General features: G+C 36.1%; 1 protein-coding gene across 3 annotated transcripts in view; it reads left to right on the top strand.

The window, feature by feature from the left end:
* The first annotated feature begins 1,253 nt into the window (after positions 1-1,253).
* ytr (U4/U6.U5 small nuclear ribonucleoprotein 27 kDa protein yantar) overlaps positions 1,254-24,339 on the top strand; it is a 68,074-nt gene continuing 44,988 nt past the window's right edge. Inside the window, exons 1-3 of one of the 3 annotated variants that reach the window (XM_081763657.1) lie at positions 1,254-1,460; positions 16,349-16,485; positions 20,604-20,758. In XM_081763657.1, coding sequence (XP_081619783.1) covers positions 16,355-16,485; positions 20,604-20,758 — 286 coding nt within the window. In that variant the 5' untranslated portion in view covers positions 1,254-1,460; positions 16,349-16,354. Of the gene's footprint in view, positions 1,508-16,348; positions 16,486-20,603; positions 20,759-24,339 lie in introns of those variants that run through there. The other 2 variants (XM_081763659.1, XM_081763655.1) reach the window with 2 other exon arrangements.

Below are 24,339 nucleotides of genomic sequence, written 5' to 3'. Positions count from 1 at the left end.
TGTTATTTTGCTTAAGTGCTTTATTGTTAAATCTGTTCAATTGCATATTGTTTTATATTAAGCGCTTTATATTTTATTGTGCCATATTCAATTGTTTCTTTCTTATGTACATGTCTTGCTTTAATACGTATAATTGCCGTGTTTTGATCATAGGTGGATTTAGGGTTTGTCTGCTGTGGGGCGGACCTTCCGGAGGTCTGGAATAATTCTCAGTCGAGTGGGGGTCCGTGAGTTCTCCCGCAGGAAATTGTTAAAAATTGTTAATATAAAAACTCTGCTTTTAATTCTTTTATATATATAATTCTTTATAACACAACGTAAGGGGATATTTTTTATTCTTCTCAGAAAGTTGAGGGCGGGCCAAAGTCTCTCCATGCCCCTCCCCCGTAAGTACGGAGAAACTCTTTCATGGTTTTGAGTCATTGTGTAAATAGAAATGCAATCTTTTAGGCAACATACCCTCATTGTATTTCAAAATTTACTGTACATAGACGGTATGTCGAGTCAAAATAGTAATAAAACATACCGCCTCTGCTTTATTTCCACTTCGAGCACTGGTGGGAATTGCTTGTATATGTCAAGGTTGTGACTATAACTCCAGTGCCAATACCCCATTGGGCTCCTACATTTTCCTGATGGGTGCTTAGGGTCCCTGGTTCGACCCCAGCTCGCGCCGTGTGGACTTTGTGGTGGACGAACACCATGCTCGTGGGTTTTCTCGGGGTTCTCCCGTTTCCTCCCACTTTCTTCATTCCAAGATTTCATTCATTTCTCATCATCACCGTCTCCTTTAGCCTAACCGGCATAAGCGTGGGACGTAAAACTAAAGATTTCATTTCATTTTTTATTTTTCTGATGGCAATCCACTAATCAAATAAAATTGAAAAAGAAATAAGTTGCATCAAACGATACTATTTTATAACCACGGTATGCATGCACAGCTATTCGAATCTGCACAGAAATGGTTTCACTAAATTGTATTTTTTTTTTTTTTTACTTTCATCCTTTACCTTTTATTTTTGTCTGTCAAGGGAAGTTGGGTGAGGTTTCGAATCTATTCTGAATATCATTTTCTAAAATGAAAATAGATTCATTTGAATGGATTGGCGAGGTTTAAAGTCATGTGCTTGGCAACATTGTTTAGTTGGCAAGTATTGTCATAGTCAATAACTTCCAGTGTTAGCACTTTCTTTCACTAATTTCAATGTTTTCGAACAGTAATTTTTTTCCTTACTGAAATAGCAGAACTTACATGAGAAGAGAATAATTTAAACCTAATCGAATAGCATATTTTTATGTGTTGACCTTGTTAATTTCTTGTAAACTTGAAATAAAAGTTTGGCATAACGCATTCTATCAACATAAAAAAAAAGCGTACCGCAAACACAGGAGACTGCAATCGTGTCGTGTGCTGTGAGAATAGGTGTCCGTAGTTTGGTCAGGCTTCAAGTTAGCATAAGGTGAATTTCTGTCATTAATTTTATTCTTTCTGTTTTTAGACATTGTGGTGAGTATTAAGTGATTAGAAAAATAATCTATTATGGCAAAATAACACTATGTACGTGACCAACAGGAGTATGTAATAAATTTTGAGGCAATTTTAGGTAGTTCAACGGAATACCGCCATTCTCTTTTGTATATAGAATGTATGAAATTTTGCAAGTAAACGTGAAATATGTACCCTTTGTGGTGCTCTTAGTATGTAATTTTTGTCAGCTTTTATTGTAAAACACTGCATTATATGGTAAGTGTAACCAAGTTTCATATTTTGCCTGATATTTGTAATAGTGAAATCATATTTCGGTTTCAATCGAATTCAATCCTGAGTACATTTTTCTTGTTGATGTATGTTAATTTTTCTTACTATCTTTACAAGTATCTACCTACATATTTTGGAAAGAGAATAATGTACGCAAGTCATTTTTAAATGTTTTATAGCAGTTTTCTGTAGTTGTAACTAGCAGATCCGTCATTGGAAATCATTTAAACTGTATATTAAAAACACATGGTGGATTATATGTAAGTTACATAATTAACCCATATCTAATTTTGACATATAATTAAATAGCATTCCGACATCGTGGTAATTGAAATGATAGAAACCCGCATTACTAGTTGTTTTCCTGTACAAATCTGTGGGCCTATATTGGTAAGTGTGGACAACACTGGTTCCGTATTCTGTTTAAATGATAGAAAGTTATATGAATGTAGTTCCTGATGGCTACTTTTTATATTCGTGATAGTTTAGTTCTGTAAACTAATGAGATCTCCAGTGTTAGTTCACAAAATATAGCTGGGCGAGCGAAGGTTGTTAGAAGCCCTGTAGGGTTTGTTGTTTCCTACTTTTACCACAATTTAGACAACAACGATATACTCGGTTCTGGAGCCATGAAAGAAAAGAGTTGGGGGAGATTCTAAATGCCATCCAAACTAACGTTCAAATTTACTGTGGTAGAACCAGCAATAAAGTGATTGTAAATGTCTTAGTTTTGGTTTCACTAAAATAATTTTGTGCTGATTGTAATGTCTAGTTGAAATAATACGTTTAACAATAAATGAGTTGAATGAGATTAGGCGCCAAAATTTAAATGAAAAGTTGATTACATCTATACACACTTTATACAATTATATTTGGATAAAGTAATCTGGTAGAGCGTTCATCTCGGGTGCATGGGGTCCTTGGTTCGATCGTAGCTTGCGCAAAGTGAGCTTTCTGGTGAACAAACACCGTGTGCATGTATTTTCTCGGGTTCTCCCGTTTGCTCCCACTTTCTCCATTCGATTTTCATTCATTTCTCATCATCATCGTCTCCTTTAGCTAGCCGACATAAACATGAGACATACAACTGAAAAATCTCATTTCATTTCATTTGAGTAAAATAAGCATGAGAAGTCACATTTTGCATAGATATTTTCATATTATCGTATTGTAGTCCACTTACATGATTTCATTATGTACTTACTATCCATTTCATAAAGATAGGCCCCTGACTTTCACTCAAGACTTACACTGCATTTTCGTACCTCGTTAGAATTGTTGGAATGTTGTCTTTTCAATACTTAAAACACAAAAAGTTTCTTTGTACTGTGTACTGAGAAAAAAAAAAAAATGGAAATTAATGAAAAAGTGCATATTTTATAGTACTTTCTTGGTAAATCAATGTTTATAGAACTATATCTCGGAAAGAAGATCACTTGAAATAATTTCCTGTGTACAATATGTAGATGCATCCATTAACTGTAAGTTGTGAAAAGTTCAATTTTCATCACTTGATACTTTTTGTGTAATTAAAATAAATATATGACGCTATGATCTCCTTTACCGTCGTAGGTAGAGAAACGTACAAAACGCAGTTGAAAAATATGGAACTCAGTGTTTAATGAGAAAGGATTTAGTTGGTAGATTATTTATTTTCTTAATGAAAATGTGTATCCGAACATATTCTATGCGTTAAGCGGAGAGCCATGTTGCAGCCCAGCCTTTAAATTCCCCGCGCTTATATAAAGAAACAGCATACAGTAACTGGAAGTGCGGCTACGTCGTTGTGCTGTGTTGTCGCGTTCAGGAAGCTTCCAGCGCGAAGCCTACTTCATAAGAACGTAATAGGAAAAAAGTATTTAAGGTCTCATAACATTTCACAACATCTTAAAAATAATAACGCATGTACGTATCTCCATATAATCGAAATAAAACGTTGAAGTAACACATCCAAAAACTCATCTCTGAATCTACTTATCTCATTCACTTTTGTCACGTGTTGACTCATCATCATAGCTCCTGCTATCTTGCTGGACACTTATTAACAATGGCTCCATTTCTACCTCAAGATTATCAGTATACACACTTACCAGCTTACGGACATGTTAAAGGGAAAAAAGAAATGTAGCCATGCAATTATATGTTCACCCAAGTTGTTCTATGATCAAATCCGCTGCTGAATGTAATAGAGAAACAAGGGTCCTTTATTTTATTTCAACGAAAGAAAACTATGCAATATGTAGATGACGAAGACTGTATTTGCGTCTTATCACGTCGCACTGATTACGTGTTCAACACTTCCTTTTATTTCGTAAGCGTCAAACACTTACACACTTACGTCCTACGTGCTCATTGGAGTGAAACGGGCGAACGTGCATTTATGTTTTTCCTAAGTATTTCTCGTGCTTTTTTATCGAAAAAAAAAAACTGAATATTCCTTCTACGAGCTGCGGCATTACAAAAGGAAGTGGCAACATTTTGAGCGCTAATGAAATTGCAGAACTGATGAATGACTCCGACACAGATGGTTATGAGTTATATAGTAATGACATTGATTATTCTGTGCTCAGTGGCGGCATATCCGGGAGTGAACAAGATAGTAACTCTGTTTCAAGTGAACCTGAGGTTGCGCCCTGAAAGAAGAAAAACAATCGCGTCATTACTATTTGAAGGCAGATTCAGGTGTAGTTTGGAGCGACAAAATTCAAGTAAATGCAAAACCCCTATTTAGTGGTGCCCCGGGAATTAATCAATATGCTGGACTATCTACAGAGTACTCCCCATATAAAGTGTTCCAGCTACTTTTATCGATGAAGTTTTATAGTAAAAAAAAAAAAAAAAAAAAAAAAAAAAAAAAAAAAAAAAAAAAAAAAAGTTGAGTTGATTTTAACATCCCGTTCAGCAGAGGCGACATGAGACGTGGACCTACTGATTAACGTGAAATCCAAACCACATGAGCTCTCGCCGGGAATAGTAGAAAAAGAAATGGATCAATAAGCAAAACAGCAGATTGAGAAAAAGAAAAATTACTGAATCAAAAATCTTTGTTTTCTAAATAAAAGTGTGTTACTTCAATTGAAAACAAGAAATCTTTTACATTGTTATTCACATGTGCTTTGTAGCCAGCTTTACGCGATTTTTACAAATCAGCTACGTAAGAGCTATTAGTATGTCTATCAGATTATGGAAGATTTTGTTTTTTCTGCTATTTGACTTATCAATGTCAGTGCTCACATACTGTAGAGGAAGAAAGCAGGAAAACAAATCGCACTTCGAACTTTTTATGTAAACGTAGCAGAAAAACTGCTGCACTCAGCAGGCACTGAACTACAGGGACTGTCCCAGTCTTCACCCGTGGAAGACTGGTAGCAAGGGGTCATTACCTATACAGAGTTCCCCTAATATCCGCAAATCCTAATAGAGTAGGACGAAGGAGATGCAAAGTGCGTAGCATCCGCACGGTGAAAGAAGTTTTTAATAAAATATTAGCGTTTATTTTCTGATATATAACATCAACTAAGACTATATCATATAAACTTCGTGAGTGTATTTGTTTCGTTGCAAATGTATTTTGTACTGCGTGGAGTAAGTGAAAAAACTGACAAAAAATAAATTGTCGAGGACTTATCACATGCAAATCTAAGCAAGGTAAACAGTTCGTTTCTTTAATTTTAAACAATAGATATGTTTACTGTTTATCCTGTTAATTTCTCAGAAATTAGTTTAAAATATTTGGAGATGTGAAATTTTAAAAATACCTCTGGAAAGTGCTGGACAGCGTGAGTGACAAATTTAAATATCCGTCGGACTGAGAGTATATACGCGCCAGGAAAATGTGGCAACGTGGTACTCCGAATAACCTGCGATAGCGAAAGGCGCAGAGCAGAAAAAATCATAATGTCATATTTGTTATTGTTTATCTTTTAAAACAAATCGAAACAGTTTGGTTGAAAAAGATACTTTAAGATCTTTCTAAAAGTTTTTCAGATTGATAGTACAAGGCAGCAGTTCAGAGATAATGATGTCTCACTTTTCACTGAATAACAAGAAAATTACTACCTGTTGAGTAATGAAATTTTCAGAACTTACAGGCAATAGATGCACCTACATTTCGTGATATCGTGTACAGGGAATTATTTCATGTGGTTTCCTTTCCGAGATATAGTCCTATAAACATTAGTCTACCAAAAAATGTACGATAAAATACGCACTTTTTCATTAATTCCTATTTGTTTCTCACTACACAGTACAAAGGAAATTTTTGTCTTCAGTATTGAAAAGACAACTTTCCAACAATTCTAACAAAGTATGACAATGCAATTTAAGTTTTGAGTGAGCGTCAGGGCAGCACCGCGTAGTCAGGGGCCTATCTTTATGAAATGAATAGTAGGTCCTTTCATCAGGAAATATCTTTTAATTTCTTATAAATTATTTCTTGTGAAGAAGTTGTATTGCCGGGTGCTCTCGGTGCATGTTGACTTTAGGAGGAATTAACCGTTATCGGTGTGAATGCGGCGTATTGACATATGCTATAAAATGTAGTTCAAAAACATAAATCAATCTGTGGTAGTTGGCCAGTAAAAATCACGGATGCTACCTAACCGAGTCAGGGAAGGATGGAGAAGGTGGGCGCGCATGAGGATGCGTCCGTAGAGAGTAGGCGCATCGGGGATGGTGGGTGTACGTGTTAACGAGGCTGTCGCAAAATGAAAAAAAAAAAAAACAGCTACATATTCTATACATTTTAAGAATCATAGGGTTGATATGAATGAGTGTATATGAAAGACTACTGTGTAACGCACTATTTCTATCGATAAAATATTTCTGCACGATATACAAGTAGAGTGACAGTGTGGAATCTTTACAAGTGCTCTAATCTATAAGATCTTAAGCGATATATACCAGGTGTATAAATTTAAATCCATTATTTAGAAGTCAGAAAAACAAGTTTTCTTCGTAGAAAGCAAAAAGAGCTTTATTCAAAGTACCTACCGTTGCCAGCTATACATTTTGCCCACCTCTCGGGAAATTTGTGGGTACCATGCCAAAAAAAAATTCCTGTTTTGTGGCAAACCACCCATCAAGCCATTTGCGGACGTCTGCCTACAAATCAAAATGCTGCTCAACGAGGGTGTGGGCCATCGACACGCAAACAGATGGTTGTGGGAAGGAGCCAGGTCTATGGTTTGCGGTATCACCTTCCAGTTGAGTGTCTCCAAGTAGTTTTGGACCACTGTTGACGTGTGCGATAAGGCGTTGTCGTGGAGGAAAATCAGCTTGTCATGTCTTTGTAGATACTTCGGCCTTTTATCACAACAAGATGCAGTTTGATCGTTAGTGGTAGTGGTGGACATTGACAGTTTCACCAGGTTTCAACAGCTCAAAGTAGACTATACCCTGGTAATCCCACCAAACAGACAGCATCGTCTTCTGTCCGAAGCGATTTGGTCTCGAGGAAGATGTTGAGGGTTAGCCAGGATCAACCCACGATTTCTTGCGTTTAGGAATCCCAAAATATATCCACTTTTCATCACCCATCACAATCCGATACAGGAACGACTTTTTTTTTTTTTTTTTTTTTTTTGCGCATGGAAATGGTTCCTTGAGTAACACCCATTGGTCCGCAAGCATTTTTTGCGGTTGGGTATTGTCCTCGTTCAAAAGAACCAGCAAATGATGGTCGTCAGACTTCCGGGACCGATTTGCACGCTTTTTTCGCTCGGGTCAAAATTTCTGACTTAAGCGTGTTGTTCCCGATGCAGCACTGTCACCATAACCCTCCACAACATTCGATGCAGTTCGGAAGCCAATTTCTTCAAATGAAAGCAGAAAAGCAGAGCTTGCTTCTATGCTCTTAGTCGGGCACAAAACTAGGCATGCTTACCAATGGAACACTGTGTGTTGTTGTCTGTAGTTGCTGATGATGTGCACCGATTTGTGTTGCCAGATGTCCAACTCATACAAACAACAGAATGGCGTGCCCATGGTAGCTTCATACGCGCACGAACGCCATCTATGAGCAAACAGCGGATTTGGGTTATACACCTGGTATGTTGTGCTATCTTCGCTTATACGCGCGTGCTACCTGGGAACGCATTTCCGCGAGGGAGCCTCTGCTGCACTACTGCGCTGACTCGGTTTTAGTGGCACCTTGCAAAAATTGGTTTTTGCAAGTCGTTTTTGTGATTTCTGTTCGGCTGTGTATTTCTGCTCGTAAGTTGAAGTTCTTATAAAGTGAATGTGCACCCATGAATGCAATTACTATCTTGAGATATACTTTCTAAGGCAATGCAAGTGAAATTTGTGATGAAATACTTGATAAAATAGGAAAGCACATAATCATTTCCAAGGCACGTCTGTTTGTATTATTATGATGAACATTTGCATGCAATTGCATGGGAATGCACAGGGTGATAGTCCAGACGTCTTAGAAAAACACTTTAAGCGATAAAGGTGAAAGAGAAGTGCTTTTCTAGTTTGGACCTAAGAAGTAATTAAGTTTGCAAGGAACCTTGCCTTCACATAGCACTTAAGTTGAGCCTAGCTTCATTATGCAGTATTACGTGGTTACAATATTCAACTTGCATTACGTTTTGTAACATTACCACGCATTTCACATGTAAGACTCTCACATTTTATTACTTATACATTTCTTATATATATATAGTTCCGTAAATTTTACAGATTTATGTGGATCTAAAATAGGAATAGCACTCTATTTTTATCCTACTTAGTAAGTTATATGTAAAGTAGTTTTCGAGCAAGGTACTTAGTTGTTCATGCAGAGCCATTCGAATTAAAGTTTCGCGTTATCTCTGTATAAAAGACGTCATCTTGAGTGACTGATCACTTCCTAGATCAAGCTACTTGAGCTAGAAATTTGGTCAGTACACAGGATTTATGACTTCAGGTGCTACTAAGTATTGATTTTTGGAAATTTGACTGGGTTAAAAGCCGGAGAAGGGAACTAGAAATATCTGAATGGAAACTAACCGTATAAGCATACTACTTGTTGATGCATTGTAACTTTGATCCTCTTATTCGGCATATTGACCATTTGACTTAAGTGGGAAAGGGAAAGAAGGTCTAACAATTATAAGCTGATACCCGCAACTCGAAAATCCGGTTGAGAATGATTCACTAAGATGTTTATACGAGATGTTGAAAATTTGTGCGATATTTCAGGTTCAGACAAATTCTATATAATATGACTTTTTTTTTCTTTAACCCTGGACCACACGCGCGCCTAAATGAAAAAGATTTAAAAACGATCTGATCCAGGGTTAAGCGAGAGAGGAGAATTTGAAGAACACAGCGATCTGCAATAGAAAGTAGTATTTTAAAAAAAGTAATTTCGAAGTAGCTACTATTTTCAGCTAAGAAATAGGCCTGATAATGTTCAGATATGATCAATTCAGTTCTTACCTTAAAATAGGGATTCCTAAGAAACCCACTACTTTATTTTATAATGTATTTTATATTCTAGATACTATGTTCTCTAAAGTTTAATGCACGCAGAATGATCCTATAGACTAACGTAGTTTTTCCGATAATTTGGTAATTTTGTGAAAGCAAGGTGACCATCGAATCAGAGGTTGGTCATGTCTAGCAATACTTTTGATTCAGTTTTTAAAACTGGACTCTGATATGAAAGTTCTTTCTGCACTTAAAATATTTGTAAATGGATCAGAACTTACGATTAAAGCTGAATCACTGATAGTGGATGGTTGTTGTCTTTCATGTGTTCGTAAATTAAAAATCAGGAATTAACTAGGATTGAAATAAAGATAGGTTAAATTAATGTGAGGATGCAATGGAAGTTTGTTCACTCTTGCTACAATCATTTGGGCCCAGCGGCAACTTGAAAATCATTAATTTTGAAATTTTCTGTATAAAACAAGGCTATATATTGTATAAACTGTATAAATGACAGAAAGAGATGTGGAAATTGGTAAACACCAACAAAGCAAAGGGGAAGAGGAAAAATTGGTTGGTTTAAATTCGTCTTTTCCAGCACAATGCTATTTGAGTGAATCTACAGGTTAACATGGGGCACGAACCACATGAGCTCCAACCGGGAATTGAATCCAAGTCTCCAGCGCTAAAGGAGAAAAAGATGGTAATCATGTGCCAACACCCGAAACATTATTTATTTATTTGAGCTTTATGCCCTGCGATTAAGCCCGTTAACCCTTTGCGGATTTTTGGTACAGATTTGTGGCGTCTACCTTCAGAATTTGCGTTATAAATCTCTAGTAAAGCTTTTCGCACCTTTTTTGCATTCGTTGAAGCGGGAAAGTATCAAAGAATATGTTTCATGGGCATTTTGCAGTCACGCGTGCGATGCCGGGGGACAGTGACGTCACAAACATGAGCGAATGAAAAATAAGTTTTTAGAGCTTTTTTTCTCTTTTCTTTCTTTCTTTTTTTTTTTTTTTTTAAATCCTGACACACCACTATTAATCCTAGGATCATGGTCCGTACCTCGTTGTGTTCGTAATGAAGGAAAGTTTCCATCTATACCACTCAAATATCCCTATTATGTACCAGAAGCGGGAATATTCCGCCCAAAGTGGAAAAGGGGGATTTTTCTAGAGATTCCTTTCCTTGTTTAAGAATTCCTCCCCTCAGGTACATGATAGGGGCGTGTCAGTGGTATCGTTTAAAACTTAGCATTATTCCGAACTAAACTAGGTACGAACCATGATCGTAGGGTAAATAGAATTTTTTCAAAAAAAAAAAAAAAAAAAAAAAAAAATCTGAATTTTTCCACTATTACAAGTTTTCAGTCAATGTGTTTAGTAAAGTAGCTACAATGTCATCCCTATTTGTTGTAGGATAATGGTTCGTACCTCATTTTGTTCGTAATGATGCAACGTTTCGAACGATACCAATAAATTTCCGGAATAGGTAATTTTTGAAAATTTGAATTTCCCGCTACTTCTTCATACATTTTGTGCCGGAATACCTCCCCTTAGATACATGATAGGGACATGCAAGTGGTACGATTGGAAATGCTGCTTTATTACGAACAAAATTAGGTACAAACCATAATCTTAGAATAAATAGTCTTGGTGTTAGAGCTGGTTTACTAAATTTCCCTGCCCATTTTTGGGTAATAATTACTAATGTATTGTTATTAAATAAGCTGTAACGTCAAGTGTGTTCATTGTAGGATCATGGTTCGTACTTCATTTTGTTTGTAATGAAGCAGCGTTTCAAACTGTACCACTCACGTGGCGCTAGCATGTACTTGGGGGAACGAATTTCTGAAAAATTTATTTTATCCTAACAAAAAATATCTTTCTCTCAGCTTGAGCGAGATTTTTCCACTTCTGGTACATAATAGGAAAATTGGAGTGGTGCAGTTGGAAACATTGCTTCATTACGAACACAATGAGGTACGAACTATCCTAAGATAGTCTTGATACTTGAGCTTATTGATTAACAATAGATTAGTAATTAGAAAAAAAATGGGTTGGGGAAAAAAGCAAATGAATTTTAGCACCAAGACTATTTACCCCAGGAGGTTCATACTTCGTTTTGTTCGGAATGAAGTTTTTTAACATTCGCATGTCCGTGTCGTGTACCGGGAGTAATTCGCGGAAAACAGGGACTTTTGTTTTAAAACAGCCTTTTCCCACTTTGGGCGGGAATTTTTTTGCCTTAGGTACATATTAGGGAAATTTGACGGTACAGTTGGAAACGGTGTTTCATTCCAAATGAAACTAGTATGAACCATAATCCTACGATAAATAGTCTTTACGCGATAGCTGCTTGACAGAAAGTGTAAAATTTCCCTAAGAAAGTGCAAGTCTCAAAATGGTTAAAGAATATTAAACTAAGAGGAGTGAATTATTATTATTATGAATGGTAAAAGAACAGTAAGTATGTGGGTGGGATTCAAACCTAGGACTGACAGGTTTTCTAATCGCCAGTCTTAATTCCTTAAACAGCTCGACCAGCCTATCCGGAAAATGCAATGTAGAGTCTACAAGGTCACATATAAATATGACTACTGTACGTACATTGGAAATATAAGAACAAAATGTGCTTTAAATTATGCATGTGTGTTTGTATGCTTTGCACTGCATTAATATGACAGATATTAGATATTAGGCCTATCAAAAAGTCCATTTAAGCAGAACTGTGTAATTTTATACATGAGAATAATGCATGAACTATTCTCATCCACATGTTCATAAAATTCTCTCTTTTAATCACATAGCTGACGAAATTTAAATTCAGGGTCTATAATCATTTTTAAATTTCATACTTAATCATAAAGTAATGATCAAACATAGTAGTTGTTTTGTACAAATTAATACACATTTGTAAATCAGCAAGTGGACAATTCATTTTATATGTACTGATTTTCAAGTTTCTTGTGAAACTAGTGTGCCGGTAAATGAAAGAAGGAAAAAACAAATGGAAAGTTCAATAATTCCCCAGCATATACGCGTAAACAGAAAAAGTAGAACATCTTATATCTTTATTTTATCTAATGTTGACTCACCTCTGGCACTTAGGTCCCTGGTTCCATCCAGCTCCTGCCAAGTGTTTTTTTAATGGAGCTCTTCAATCTTTTCTGCATGAGTTTTTTCTTAATTTTACCGTTTCCCTTGTCCGTGATGCATCTTCGTAGGACCTTAAGCTGAAACTTCTAATCCCTCTCATGTCTTATTTATTTTATGTTTATTCGAACGCGAGTTAGTGAAATAAAAGAAACGGTTGGTGGCGACAAACCTAGACTGTGGATCCTTTCCTTTCCTTTTCGTCTTCAGTTGAACTCAGTTAGGAAAACAGTCTGTTTCAATATTCAAACCCACACCACACAAGCTATAGTATCATTGGAAACATGAGAGTTTTTGTATTTATTCCATAGCATCAGATGCCCTTCGTTATTACATTTTTCAGCTACCCGTGATTTTTTAAGCTTCCCTTTCAACAGTGGGGCTATGAGACGACCTACAGCTTAACATGGAATCCTAATCACATAAGATCCCGCTGGAATTCGAACCCAGGTCTTCAGCGCCAAAGGTGCATACGCTAACCCCGAAGAAACTCGAAAGTTGGTTGTATGTATAAGTGAAACCTGATCACGGCTGCAGTAAACAGAATATAAGGATATGTGTGTCATTTTGAGACTCCAAAATTGTACAAAAGCCGTAATTTAATACCCCATCTGTCCTTAATTTTTTTCCCGTGGTCCACCACGAGTAACAGTCGAGATACAAGTGTCTCTGTAGTCTTTAGACAGAAGCAAAACATGGCTGCGTTGTTCCAAGTTGTTTCTCTCCCATAATGGGGCGTTTACACTTGGTCGATTAGTCGCACGGCTCGTTGCATTTGCGACTAAATCGAAGCGACTAGGCCGAATCAGATCGATAGATGTGTTCAATTGTTTCAACCGAAATTGAATGCTCTCCTCTGGTCGATTCGTAATCGACTGGCACTTTTAAAGATGTCCAAGCAAAAAATAATTGGTACAATTTGGGGTGTTATAGCAGAAGAATTAAGGGACGAAATTAAATAGCAGTGACAAGAAAAATGAAAAGAAAATGGTGTTGGATAAGAGAATTTATATTAAGAAAACAATATTTAGAAGCATAGTATACGTGTACTTTGATGAAAGAATTTTCAGTAGAGAATCTTTGTATAGGTTTAAGCACTTGTCATGGTTCCACAGTAATAACTCTAAACTTGTAAACATAAAATATACTTTCCTACATTATAGAGAAAGACTCCGCTGGTGAAATTAATATATTACACAGTCGTCTTTCATATGGAGTCACTCATCATAACCGCACTATACCACTTGTTAACATAAAATACTGCTTACCTTCATTTTGCAAAAACGCTCTACCAGTGGAAATCAATATCATATTAATCTACTGTCATCTATAGCCAACTCTTTACCATAAAATTGCAATTTGTATGACGGTCTATTATAAACTTGCACTATACAATGTATTAAAAAATCATTAAATAATGAAAAAAATGACGTGATTTTTTAATTAACATTATCTTGTAAAATTGACAAATTCTTTAGTAGGATAGTCATTAGTAAGTGGAAACCGTGCAGTCCCAGTTTAGGTACACATACTTAGAATCATAATGTAACCATTATCTATGTTATCTAAGTATCCATTATAATGAGGAAGGCTGTTACATAGCCGAAACTATAACACAAACTTATAATTTTAATATATATATACTGTTTTGGTCAGTTGGAGTTTTATTAGTAATGTATCCATGTCTTTCAACGGCAGTTTTACTCTTGCAGAAGGGCGGACTTGCATTACTGGATGCAGATTTACTTTAAAAATTCTTAGCTGTTATCGGTACAAGTATAGCGAAGTGCCATAAAAGCTAACAGTAAATAGCTGCAAAAAGCACTAACCAACTTGTGTTAGGGAGCTACTAAAAGCGAGAATTTAGATTTAGGATTTAGATTTCTGGGCTTTCGGCATCAAAGGGCATGTTAGCCCGTCACGTTTTTGATTGATGACGTCCTTCGGCGAGCACACTGAAAGGGTAGAAAGAAAGAATTGAGGAAGGAAGGAAGAAGCCTAGGATCTATGTTAGGTACAACCCCGGCGTTTGCCTAGACCTCATTCAGGATGGTTCGCATTAAAAAGCTTTTTATAGTTTTTCGATCAAGTGCCTCCACCGGGACCGCTCACACTGAAGGTAAAGCAAGAATGATATTTAAAGCGCACAGACTAGGGGCAGCAAAACCTTTGCTTAGCACAAAATAATAGATTAATTTCAACAGGTCAAATCATAACACTTACCACGTTACTAACGGGTGCAGGTTTTGTTTTGGTACATTCTATTTTGGAAGATTTACAGACAAAATTCAATACTTTGCATGAAAAAAATATGTTTATAAGGAGCAAATTTCTGCAGGCATCAAAATTAAATACAAAGTAATACACCTATATTTTAGGTTTATAAGTGTAAGGTTACTAGTGTAAAATATTTACAAGTGCTTTACGATGAATAAAATAAGTAAGTGCGTATGAAAGATGGCTCTATTAGATATTTTCCACCTGTGGCATATTTCTGCACAGTGTACAGGACCTTTATTTTATGTTTACAAGTGCAGCGTTACTGGTATGAAACCATAACAAGTGCTATTGAAACTCGTTGCCAAAATCAACTTTTTTCCACTACCTTCGATTGCGCGCACACCTACCATCGCTGGCGCTCCTGGTCTCTTCGGACTTCCCCCTCCCGCGCTACCATGTGGACCCACCAGCTTCGTCCTCTCTGACTCCGTTAAATAGTATTTTTCTTTCAATGGCCACCTAGCAAAGGTTGGTTTGCGTTTCTTAACTAGGTTTTATTCTACGCACCCGGAAGCCGTATTTATACGCAAATCGTAAAAGAATTGTAATTTTTCAGCAATTTCTTCTTGTGGCCCCTTTGGATTTTATCCATGCCAAGTGAGGTATTTTCATGGTGCCCAGTGGAAACTTCTTAGGTTATAATAAGAAGGGTAATAGTGAAAGATTTATAATTTTTCAACAATTCTTTCTAGTGTTGCGACAAAAGTAGACCTGTACGTTCTAATGGAGCTTATGTAATCTAGCGTAAAAAGAGCGGCTTCATGAACCAGCTATCTTTTGTTGAAGTATATCTTCCACACCTGCACCTGACCTTTTCGAAGCATTTTAATATTTTTAATTTTATTACGTAGATCAGCAGTTGTAATTTTTAAATTCATTTGATGAATAAATCTAGTGTTGTTCCTCTAGTAGCAATATTTCTGTAAAGAGTATTTTTGTATTACATAAACATTCATTTTTCTCAAATAATTATAAAAGTAATTTAATGTTAAATAAGCATAACCACATGCCGGACACTTTTCCTTTCCCCTGAAATTTTTTTGAAATCAGGTGTTTACATTAGGCAATCTAGTCGTATTCGCTAGGCAATCTGATCGAATCGACCACAGAAAATAGAACGTCTTTCAATTCAGTTGCCAGTCAATTAGTCGCCTTCGATCAACAAGTGATTAAGTTGAAGTCCCGTTTACACGGTCGATTAAGTTGAAAGTGACGTCAATTCAACTGAATCGAACGCAAATCGACTAAGTGTAAACGCCCCATTAGGGAAATCACACCTTGTTTTCAACACTTTAGAGGTAAGTGTAGAACGTAAAGTGTTAAAACATTAGATAGGTATTTGCTGGACGAGCTTGAGATAAGAAGTATTGTACTCGTAAAATGGTGAATTCTTATGTTGATGTTTGCCGTTTGAAAAATATAGGTTGTGCCTCTTTGAATTCACGTTTGAATAATTTACAAATACCAGAAAAAAAATCTACCTTGGCTTTTAATCACATTTATGGTTTATTAGCGCAGTTTTGTTCAAGAACTGTTAGGAATTTTCAAAAGTATCTTATCACTTGCATTATAATGAGGTCTGAGTGCGGAGCTCAAGTGTGAAAGTGTGGCTGGCCAGGAAGCGAACTCCATAACGTAGTAGGTATAATAAGATCAAAAGTTGTATTATATAGTACCATTGTTTATGATGGTAATTTTTATTAGATATGTAAAATTTTGCTTATTTTCATTCCAGAGAGAAATGGTACGCAGCAGGTCACCGTCTCCTAGACGTCGTCGCAGCAGATCTCGGGAGAGAGATCGTCATAAGCCGAGAGATCGCGAAAGAGATCGTGACCGAGACAGGGACCGTGATCGGGATCGAAGAAGAAGGTGATTATGTGATGTAGAATTGTTCAAAGAACAGTTTTCCTGCTAAGTGTGATTGTAGATTCTAACATTAGTTAATTGTAATGTCGAAACTTATTCTTTTTTCAGCATGAAATTGTAACCGATTTATGGGAACTATTCGTATTAATGGGTTCAATATTTCAACTATTTCCGAAGCTTTAGTCAAGTGTAGTTATTGAAAAAGTGTACTGGCAAGGTATTTTGCGTGGATTAAATAAAAGGCGGAAAATTCTATGCTCCAGTAAAATCTTGAAAGAGAGTATTTTATTAATTGTTAATTGCAGTGTAAGCTTCAAAATAGGAACTACTACTGGCTATATGATTAGCGTACGCATCTTTGGCGCGGGAGACCCGGCTTCGATTACCAATGAGAGCCGGATTCGATTTCGAATTAGACGTTAAACTCTAGGTCCAAGTCTTATGTAGTCTCTCTGGATTAAACGCTAAGCTTCAATTCAACCATAATTCCCCGTAAGTACTCAGAATTCGGAAATATTATACCGAAAATTAAATAAAAGAATCATTTGGCACACTTAACTAGATGATATAATTAAGCTTGCCAAATGTTTTTATCCAAGCAATACTATTTCAGGTTCCGCTCCTGCTCTCATTTTCGTTCGCTTAATGAAGAATAAGGATTGATTAATATGAGTTCAGGGGGCATGGTGGCTCAGTGGTAGGGCGCGTACCTTTCGTGCGTGGAGTGTCTTGTTCGATCCCCAGGTAAGTATGTGGTGGACAGCATCGTTCCGTGGGTTTTCTTAGAGTACTCCCATTTGCTCCCACAGTCTCATACTACCAATTCTTCCAGCCATTAATTTGCCTTAATCATCCGTCTCCCTTAACCTAATGGGCATAATCGTGAGACGCTAAACTGAATGGTGTCATTTCATTGATTGCAGTTCAGCATCACTTTCACAGGGTTGTAGCAAACCTGAAAGCTGAGAATTTGAGAAGACTGAGAAAAGTTAAGAATTCTGTTAAGAGTCTGGGAATTCGGAAGAATAAGATTTTATAAACATTTAAAATGAAAATTCTAAATTGATTTCAGATGCGGTTGAGTGCTTGTTTTATTTAATTGCCAACTTCAAACTTAGAAACTTATATGTTTTCCACTAATGATACGTAATAAACGTAGGTTCTATAGTTATGCACATCGTCTTTTGCTTTCCCTTGTACAGCGGTGGACACTTCTAAATGGTACAGCCATATGGAGATTTACGGCTAAGGTGTACCATTTAGAAGTGTCCACCGCTGTACAGTGGAATAACATATTGATGGATCATACAGAATGAAGTTGGATGAATGTTAAATTCATTTTTGATCCAACCTTTTTTTCCGTTTTCGTTCCCAGTAGTTTGTTTTATAAAGGTGTCCTGTTCTGCATTAAGTGAAGGTAGCTAATCATGCAAATGAAAGAATTTTAGAATACAGATACTCGTATTTTAGCTTCTATGTTTCTGTTGCAATGTATTTTAATTCACATAAAGATTTATTTCGGAAATGCTTATGACTACGAAAGCAGCCGATAAAGTTGCACATCAGCATTGGGTCAATACTCAATGGCTAGCGTGACTAATTTAAACGGACTCTTGATTTTTACATATGGGACACGTCTATAGATGCCAAAGTATACTTTCTACTTTCTGCTTAAAATACAATATTTATTCTTTCAGTTTCTATTTCTTTAATCATTCTTTGAGCCAAATGTTTGTATACTTTTTCAACACCAATACGAAATGTTTCGAGTATTATAAAACAAGATTCTTAGGCAAGACACTTTTTATAGTGAGTTATAAAGCATCATCCATGAAAACCAAATTGACCACCACAGTGCAAAATAACGATTCCTTCCTCTTTTTTTTGACTAAAGTTGCAACTGTATAAAAAAATTTCAGAATCATCGTATATTTTTTCACTTGGCATGTATTGCAATTGTACCAAGTTCCGTCTAGGCACACGTCGTAGTATCCCGCGGAACGGTATCTCCAAGCAATAGCTTGATTGGACATTTTGCACTTTCTCTTGAAACTGATTTATACGAAAACCCCATACTATATAATAGATGACGTAATTTTCTAAGGAAATTCATGGTTAGATTCGGATATCTTCTCACATACTTCGAGACAGCGCTCTTCCTGTAAGTGACACTCCTTATACATCAAATATATGTCCGACTTATTCTATATATGTTCGGCCAATCGCAAGTAAAATCCTTTATTTTGCCGAACGGTAACTGCTTCCTGTTTACGTGTCGCTTCGTTGGGTTCGATAAACACTAGGATGTGGAATTTGCAGTATTGGCTTTTTTTTTTATTTATTTATTATATATATATATATATATATATATATATATATATATATATATATATATATATATATAACCAAGAAACCCGGTTTTTTGGTTTAAATAATTTGCCCTATGTATTTATATCACATAAGGACAGAAATAAGTTTGTTTCCCCGTGGTGTTATTATGCAAGAACCGGCTTATGCTGGAAGGGATCACATAAGCTTAAAGCGAAATCCAAACCGCTTCTCGGCTTACATTCGAGAGAAATTGTCCTCCATTTGAACTCGAAACCGGGACTAATTGGCCACAAATGCAATACGTCCGCCGACTCACTCACGAAGTACTCCTGATAAAAATACGCTGTACTGATCTTTACATACTTGTTAATATAATTGTCAAGAGTCATTTCAGAAGTACAAAAGATAAACAGTTGTACAAGTGAAAATAATATACAGAATTACATATGGACAATTTCAAAATACTGCAGAGTACAGAAGAACTAATTTAGTCCAAGATAATTCACTACCACTTTTATTAGTCCAAGTTAAAGAATTACGAAGATTTAATTTGGATATCAGTAAGAAAAGTGAATAAAGATAAGAATTATTTGAGTCCCATTTTGGCTCTGACCCATTTATATATAAATAGATACCAAAGATACTTCTGATTTCAATAAATGTCTCTCGTGGGGTTTGTATGACCCCTCCTCCCAAAAAAAGTACGGCATTTCGATGTATTTTATCAATAGTAAACATTATTAAAACGAAACAATATTTAGAATTTTTCTTTGATTGCAATTGCATAACAATAATAAACTATAAAAAAAGACAAAAGAAACATCCATAAACTTATTTAAAAAAAACAAATGTTGCTTTCGTAGTATAATAATGAATGGAGAATTTAGGTCTAAATATAATACAAATAAAATACTGGAGTGAAACTTAATAACCCAAAATGTGTGTTCACCTAGATTTTACGAACATTTTTTTTTTTCAGTCGGTTTAAACCAGCCATCCCTGGGGGGAATTTGTAAAAAAAAAAAAAAAAATTTAGCATAGCGAGTCCGATCCGCGTATTGTCCTATTTTAGTTTAACATTTTTGCTGGGCAAAACTCCACTGGTTCGAACAACTTCACATAAAGACTTGATTACGTTTGGCATTGTAAGCACGCTTTGCTTCCTCAGTTTTGCTGCACTTCCAAGTACATAATTTATCTCTTTGTTACTTAGACTTTTCTACCCAGAAGGGCTATGTTGCGGATCGTTTGGTTTCACCGAATTACTTATCCACGACCGAAGAAAATTAGAATTTTCAATCAACGAGGAAATGCTAAGACACTAGCACATTACAGTGACTTTGAACGTGTCTCTTAAATGTAGTGCTACACATTAGATACATGTTTGTTTAGCGTTATCCAGTCATCTTATATATGTAATAATTAGGCGTAGTATAATTTGAAATAAAGTTCATACCTAGTTAACAAATCCGCGTCAGTTATGGTATTGATGATCCCTTAGGATGGCGTGTAGAATGTCACCAAAATTTCATTTAAAGATGTTTGAATTTATCTTAAATGGTTACCATTACCATTGAATTTACGTTCTTCAAATTATTATTGTGCCAGAACTTTTAGTGTTTATGACATTAGAGCCATCTAGCGTAAGTCTACTTTGATTTTGTTAGAACCTATTTTATAGTTGGCAGAATTCTTGTTTTTAGAATGATTTCTAAAATATGTTGATTCATCAGATATTCTTTCCTTCTTCATCTGCTGTTATCAATTATCGTTGATCTTTTTTGTTTCAGGGATAAATCTCGTGAGAGAGATCACAGACGTCGAAGATCGTGGTCAAAATCCAGGTCCAGATCTAGGTCTCGTTCGAGGTCAGGATCAAGAGGAAGAGATAGGTCTGGTCATTCAAACAGATCAAGATCACATACCGATAGACCACAAGTGTCAGGTCAGTTATCTAGTAGGTTAAGTGTGTACGTGAGTGTCTGCAAATAATACGTATACAATTATTTTTGACTCGGTATGGCAGTTGCTCTACAAATTGTGATACCAGCGACGTGGCCCATTTTTTCTTTTTAGTGATTTCCACTTAGTGCTTAATTACCTCCGATATTCGAGATTTTTCACTTCATTCATATATGCCAAGAAAGGAAAGGATTGGGAGTGATTTCAGATCGAAGCGTATGGAAATTGGTTATGATCTAACATGTATGTGTTTTCTCGATGCATTTCTTTTTCCTTTCTCACAAGTCGTCAGTATATCTTTCACATATATACATCAAGCGGTTGTTGGTCACATTTTGTTTGTCTCAAACCGATGTTCTGCAGTACCTTTTCAGACTAATTTTGTTGTTATTGCGTAAACATGCTTGCAAAATCTTTCTACACCTTAGGTTTCTAATGAATGTGTACTACTTAGCTCCTTTATAGTGTGGCATTAGGAAGTGCAGTTAATTTTTTGCTCAGACTGGCAATGCGACGTTTTCTGCTGTACTGGACGATTGGAAAACCTCTAAACCTGGCTTTTCCCATCTCTATTCTCATATAATCGATTGCATCAATTAGAGGATGCAATTCCATTTGTTAGAATTGAGATGAAATTTCTATACTCATTTTCTTGATTTGTCGCAGTACTCAATCTCCTTTAATAAAAGAAATAAAGATCGATAAACATTCCACCAGTACTGTTTGTAAGTTTTCCTATAAAGTTTTTGTGGTATTCTAGTTCTCATTGCACGTGTCGGCAGATTTAATTACTGCAGTGGGTTACAGTACCTTGATTTCAAGTCCATGTTTGGCTTCGTATCCTGTTCTTTAAATCTTGATGTTGTAGAAGGATGTAACGCAGAAGTCACATTTCGAGAGAGCAGGTTCGATTCCCTTTGGATCTCAATGTGGTTCGTATCTCACGTTAAGCTTGATAAGCTTCGGAGCCTACGTCTATATCTCATATAATCTCAGTGATGAAAGGAATTTTAAACGAAAAATCGAAATATTTTATTCAGGGTGGATTGATTTAAATCACTTGATTTTTTAAATAAAAATCTTTGATTTAAATCAAATTCCGAAATAGTTTAAAGTGAAAATAAGTAAAGTTTCGTTTCTGTTCTGTTATTTTGATTACGGAAGATGATAATCATAATACAATGAGACTCAAATATACAGTATGTAGAGCATAGTATGAAAACAAGTGTCATGCAGAGAATGATTAGAGAAAATCCCGTTTTGAACGGTAACAGGGCAATCCTGTTTTCCTCTCTTCGTAACATAAGGTTTATATTGTAAATCGTTAACTATTCCGACGGGGAAATCACTATCGACATTTAAGACGAAGATTGTTTTGTGTGTGCATCTATATATTTGTTCCCAGATAATAGGGCTATTTACAAGTGTCCTATCCTCTCTCCGATTTTTTTTTTTTTTTTAGATTTTATAACTTTAAGCAAAATTTATGTATTTCGTGCCGCAAGCTAGTTATAATTTCCTTTAAAATATGCCCCTGCCAAATATCAGTAACTTTTGTGGAAAAAAAGTGTCACTTTGATAAGCGTTGCTGTACTTTAACGCTTAACCTTTTAAATTATATTACCTATTTTTAGGTTATACGATAAAAACTTCATTATTCGATTTAAAAAGTACCAATAAAGCTTTTTACTTCGTTTTTTCAGGACTGAAGGCATTCTAGAGCACGTTATGCTTTCACGCCTCTCTGCGACGAGACATAGGATGTGAGAACGTCATAAATTTAAAAAAAAGATATTTTTTGTTGTGCCTATTTTAATTCTTTGGCGGGCCTATATTTAGCATTCAGAAGACTGAAATTCTTCACACTCGTTCAGTGCACCCTTAGTATTTTTCAGATGATTTCAGATCTCTGCGTGAAAACAAGGGGGGGGGGGGGTCCAGAGGGACAAAAATGTTTTTTTTTTAAAAAGGATATTTTTAACAAAAAATATTTTTTCCTCGCAATTTTCCCGCCTAAGATGGAGACATATGAATGGTACCATCTGAAAGGCTGTTCTATTCTGAAGAGAATTTTATTCTATTCTGATGTACGAACCATGATCTTAGGATAAATAGAGATGTCTCAGGAAAATGTTACTTGAGATCCTGTTTTATACGGGAATCTGGGATATTTGGGGATATTATTTTTCGCGGGCTTACTTTTCCATCTAGAAGTTTGAAATTTTGGACACTCATTCACTGCATCCATTAGAATTTTTTAATTTGTTCCAGATTTTTGCCTTTAAACAGAGGCGGTACAGGCTTAACAGAAAATCCCTTTTTTCGTGATTTTCCAGCCCCAGATAGCCTACACGATGGAGACATTTGAATGGTACCGTTTGAAACTGTTTTATTCTGAAGAGAATAATGCACAAATCATGATTGTAGGATAAATAGGGATGTCTGAGAAAATTTTTATATTACATCCGGGTCATATGGGGTATTGTGGGGATGTTCTTAGCTTATTGTTAAATATTTTTCCCGCCTTTACTATTCAAGATAGAAGCTTGAAATTTTGTACACGCATTTAGTACATCCTTAGTATTTCCCAGTTGATTTTGAGATCTGTGCGTTAACACATGGGAGTCCAGAGGGGATCAAAATTTGAAAAAAAAAAAAAAAATCAGAAAAAATCCCGACTTATTTTCCGCTTCACAGACATGATAGAGAAAATATGAATGTTACCGTTTTAAAGGCTGTTCTATTCTGAAGAGAATGAGGTATAAACCTTGATCCTAGGATAAATAGGGATGATGCTTGACTGAAAGTCTATAATTTACCCCCCCCCCACACACACACACACACACAAAAAAAAAAATCCATAATTTAAAATTAAGAAACATTGTTTGGGATTGATATAGGTTGACATAGGTCCGGGCTCACCTCGTCATTTTCTGTGGTGAGCGGGATGTCATCACTTTAGGAGACCATGTGTAACCTATAGTCCAGATGTTTCCAGATACTGTTTACCCTCGGACATTAGGTCCCTCGACACTTCTGCTCATGACAGAAGTAGAAGAGTCCATTCCGAAAAATGGGTATGTGTATGTACGGACAACATGTGTTCGTTGTCTCCTCTGGGAGCGAGAGAAAGAAGGTTGGAAGTTTAAACATAGTTGCCAGCCTACGTAAATTGGTCCCAGGTTAGCAATACATTCTTGTTAGGTGATGATGTCACGCAGTGAACAGAGCGCGCGCATTTTAAATGCAGCCTAGCATTGTGTTTTAGGGGCTTCGACATTTGGTGGATCGCGCCAACAACCCGCGGGAGAACTTCAGTTATTGTCTTTGTGAACAGTACACATACGCTTGTGCGTGTGGAGTTTACTGCATTTTTCTAGTTCTTTTTCTTATCTGTTTCGTGGTTATGCTTGCGTGAGCGTGTGTGTGTACGCGCGTCGTTTTGTTATTTTATTATGATGGAGCCAATACCATCAACCAGTGAAAGCAAAGTATTGTGCTTATCACCGCCTCCAAATTTTGGATTTTTTTTTTTTTTTTTTTTTTTTTTTTTTTTTTTTCATC

This window comes from Thermobia domestica, chromosome 1, assembly GCF_964235325.1.
Source record: "Thermobia domestica chromosome 1, izTheDome1.hap1.1, whole genome shotgun sequence".
NCBI classification, from domain to species: Eukaryota; Metazoa; Arthropoda; class Insecta; order Zygentoma; family Lepismatidae; genus Thermobia; species Thermobia domestica.
The sequence above is the reverse complement of the archived record's forward strand: the minus strand, read 5'-3'. Positions and strand labels throughout refer to the sequence as shown.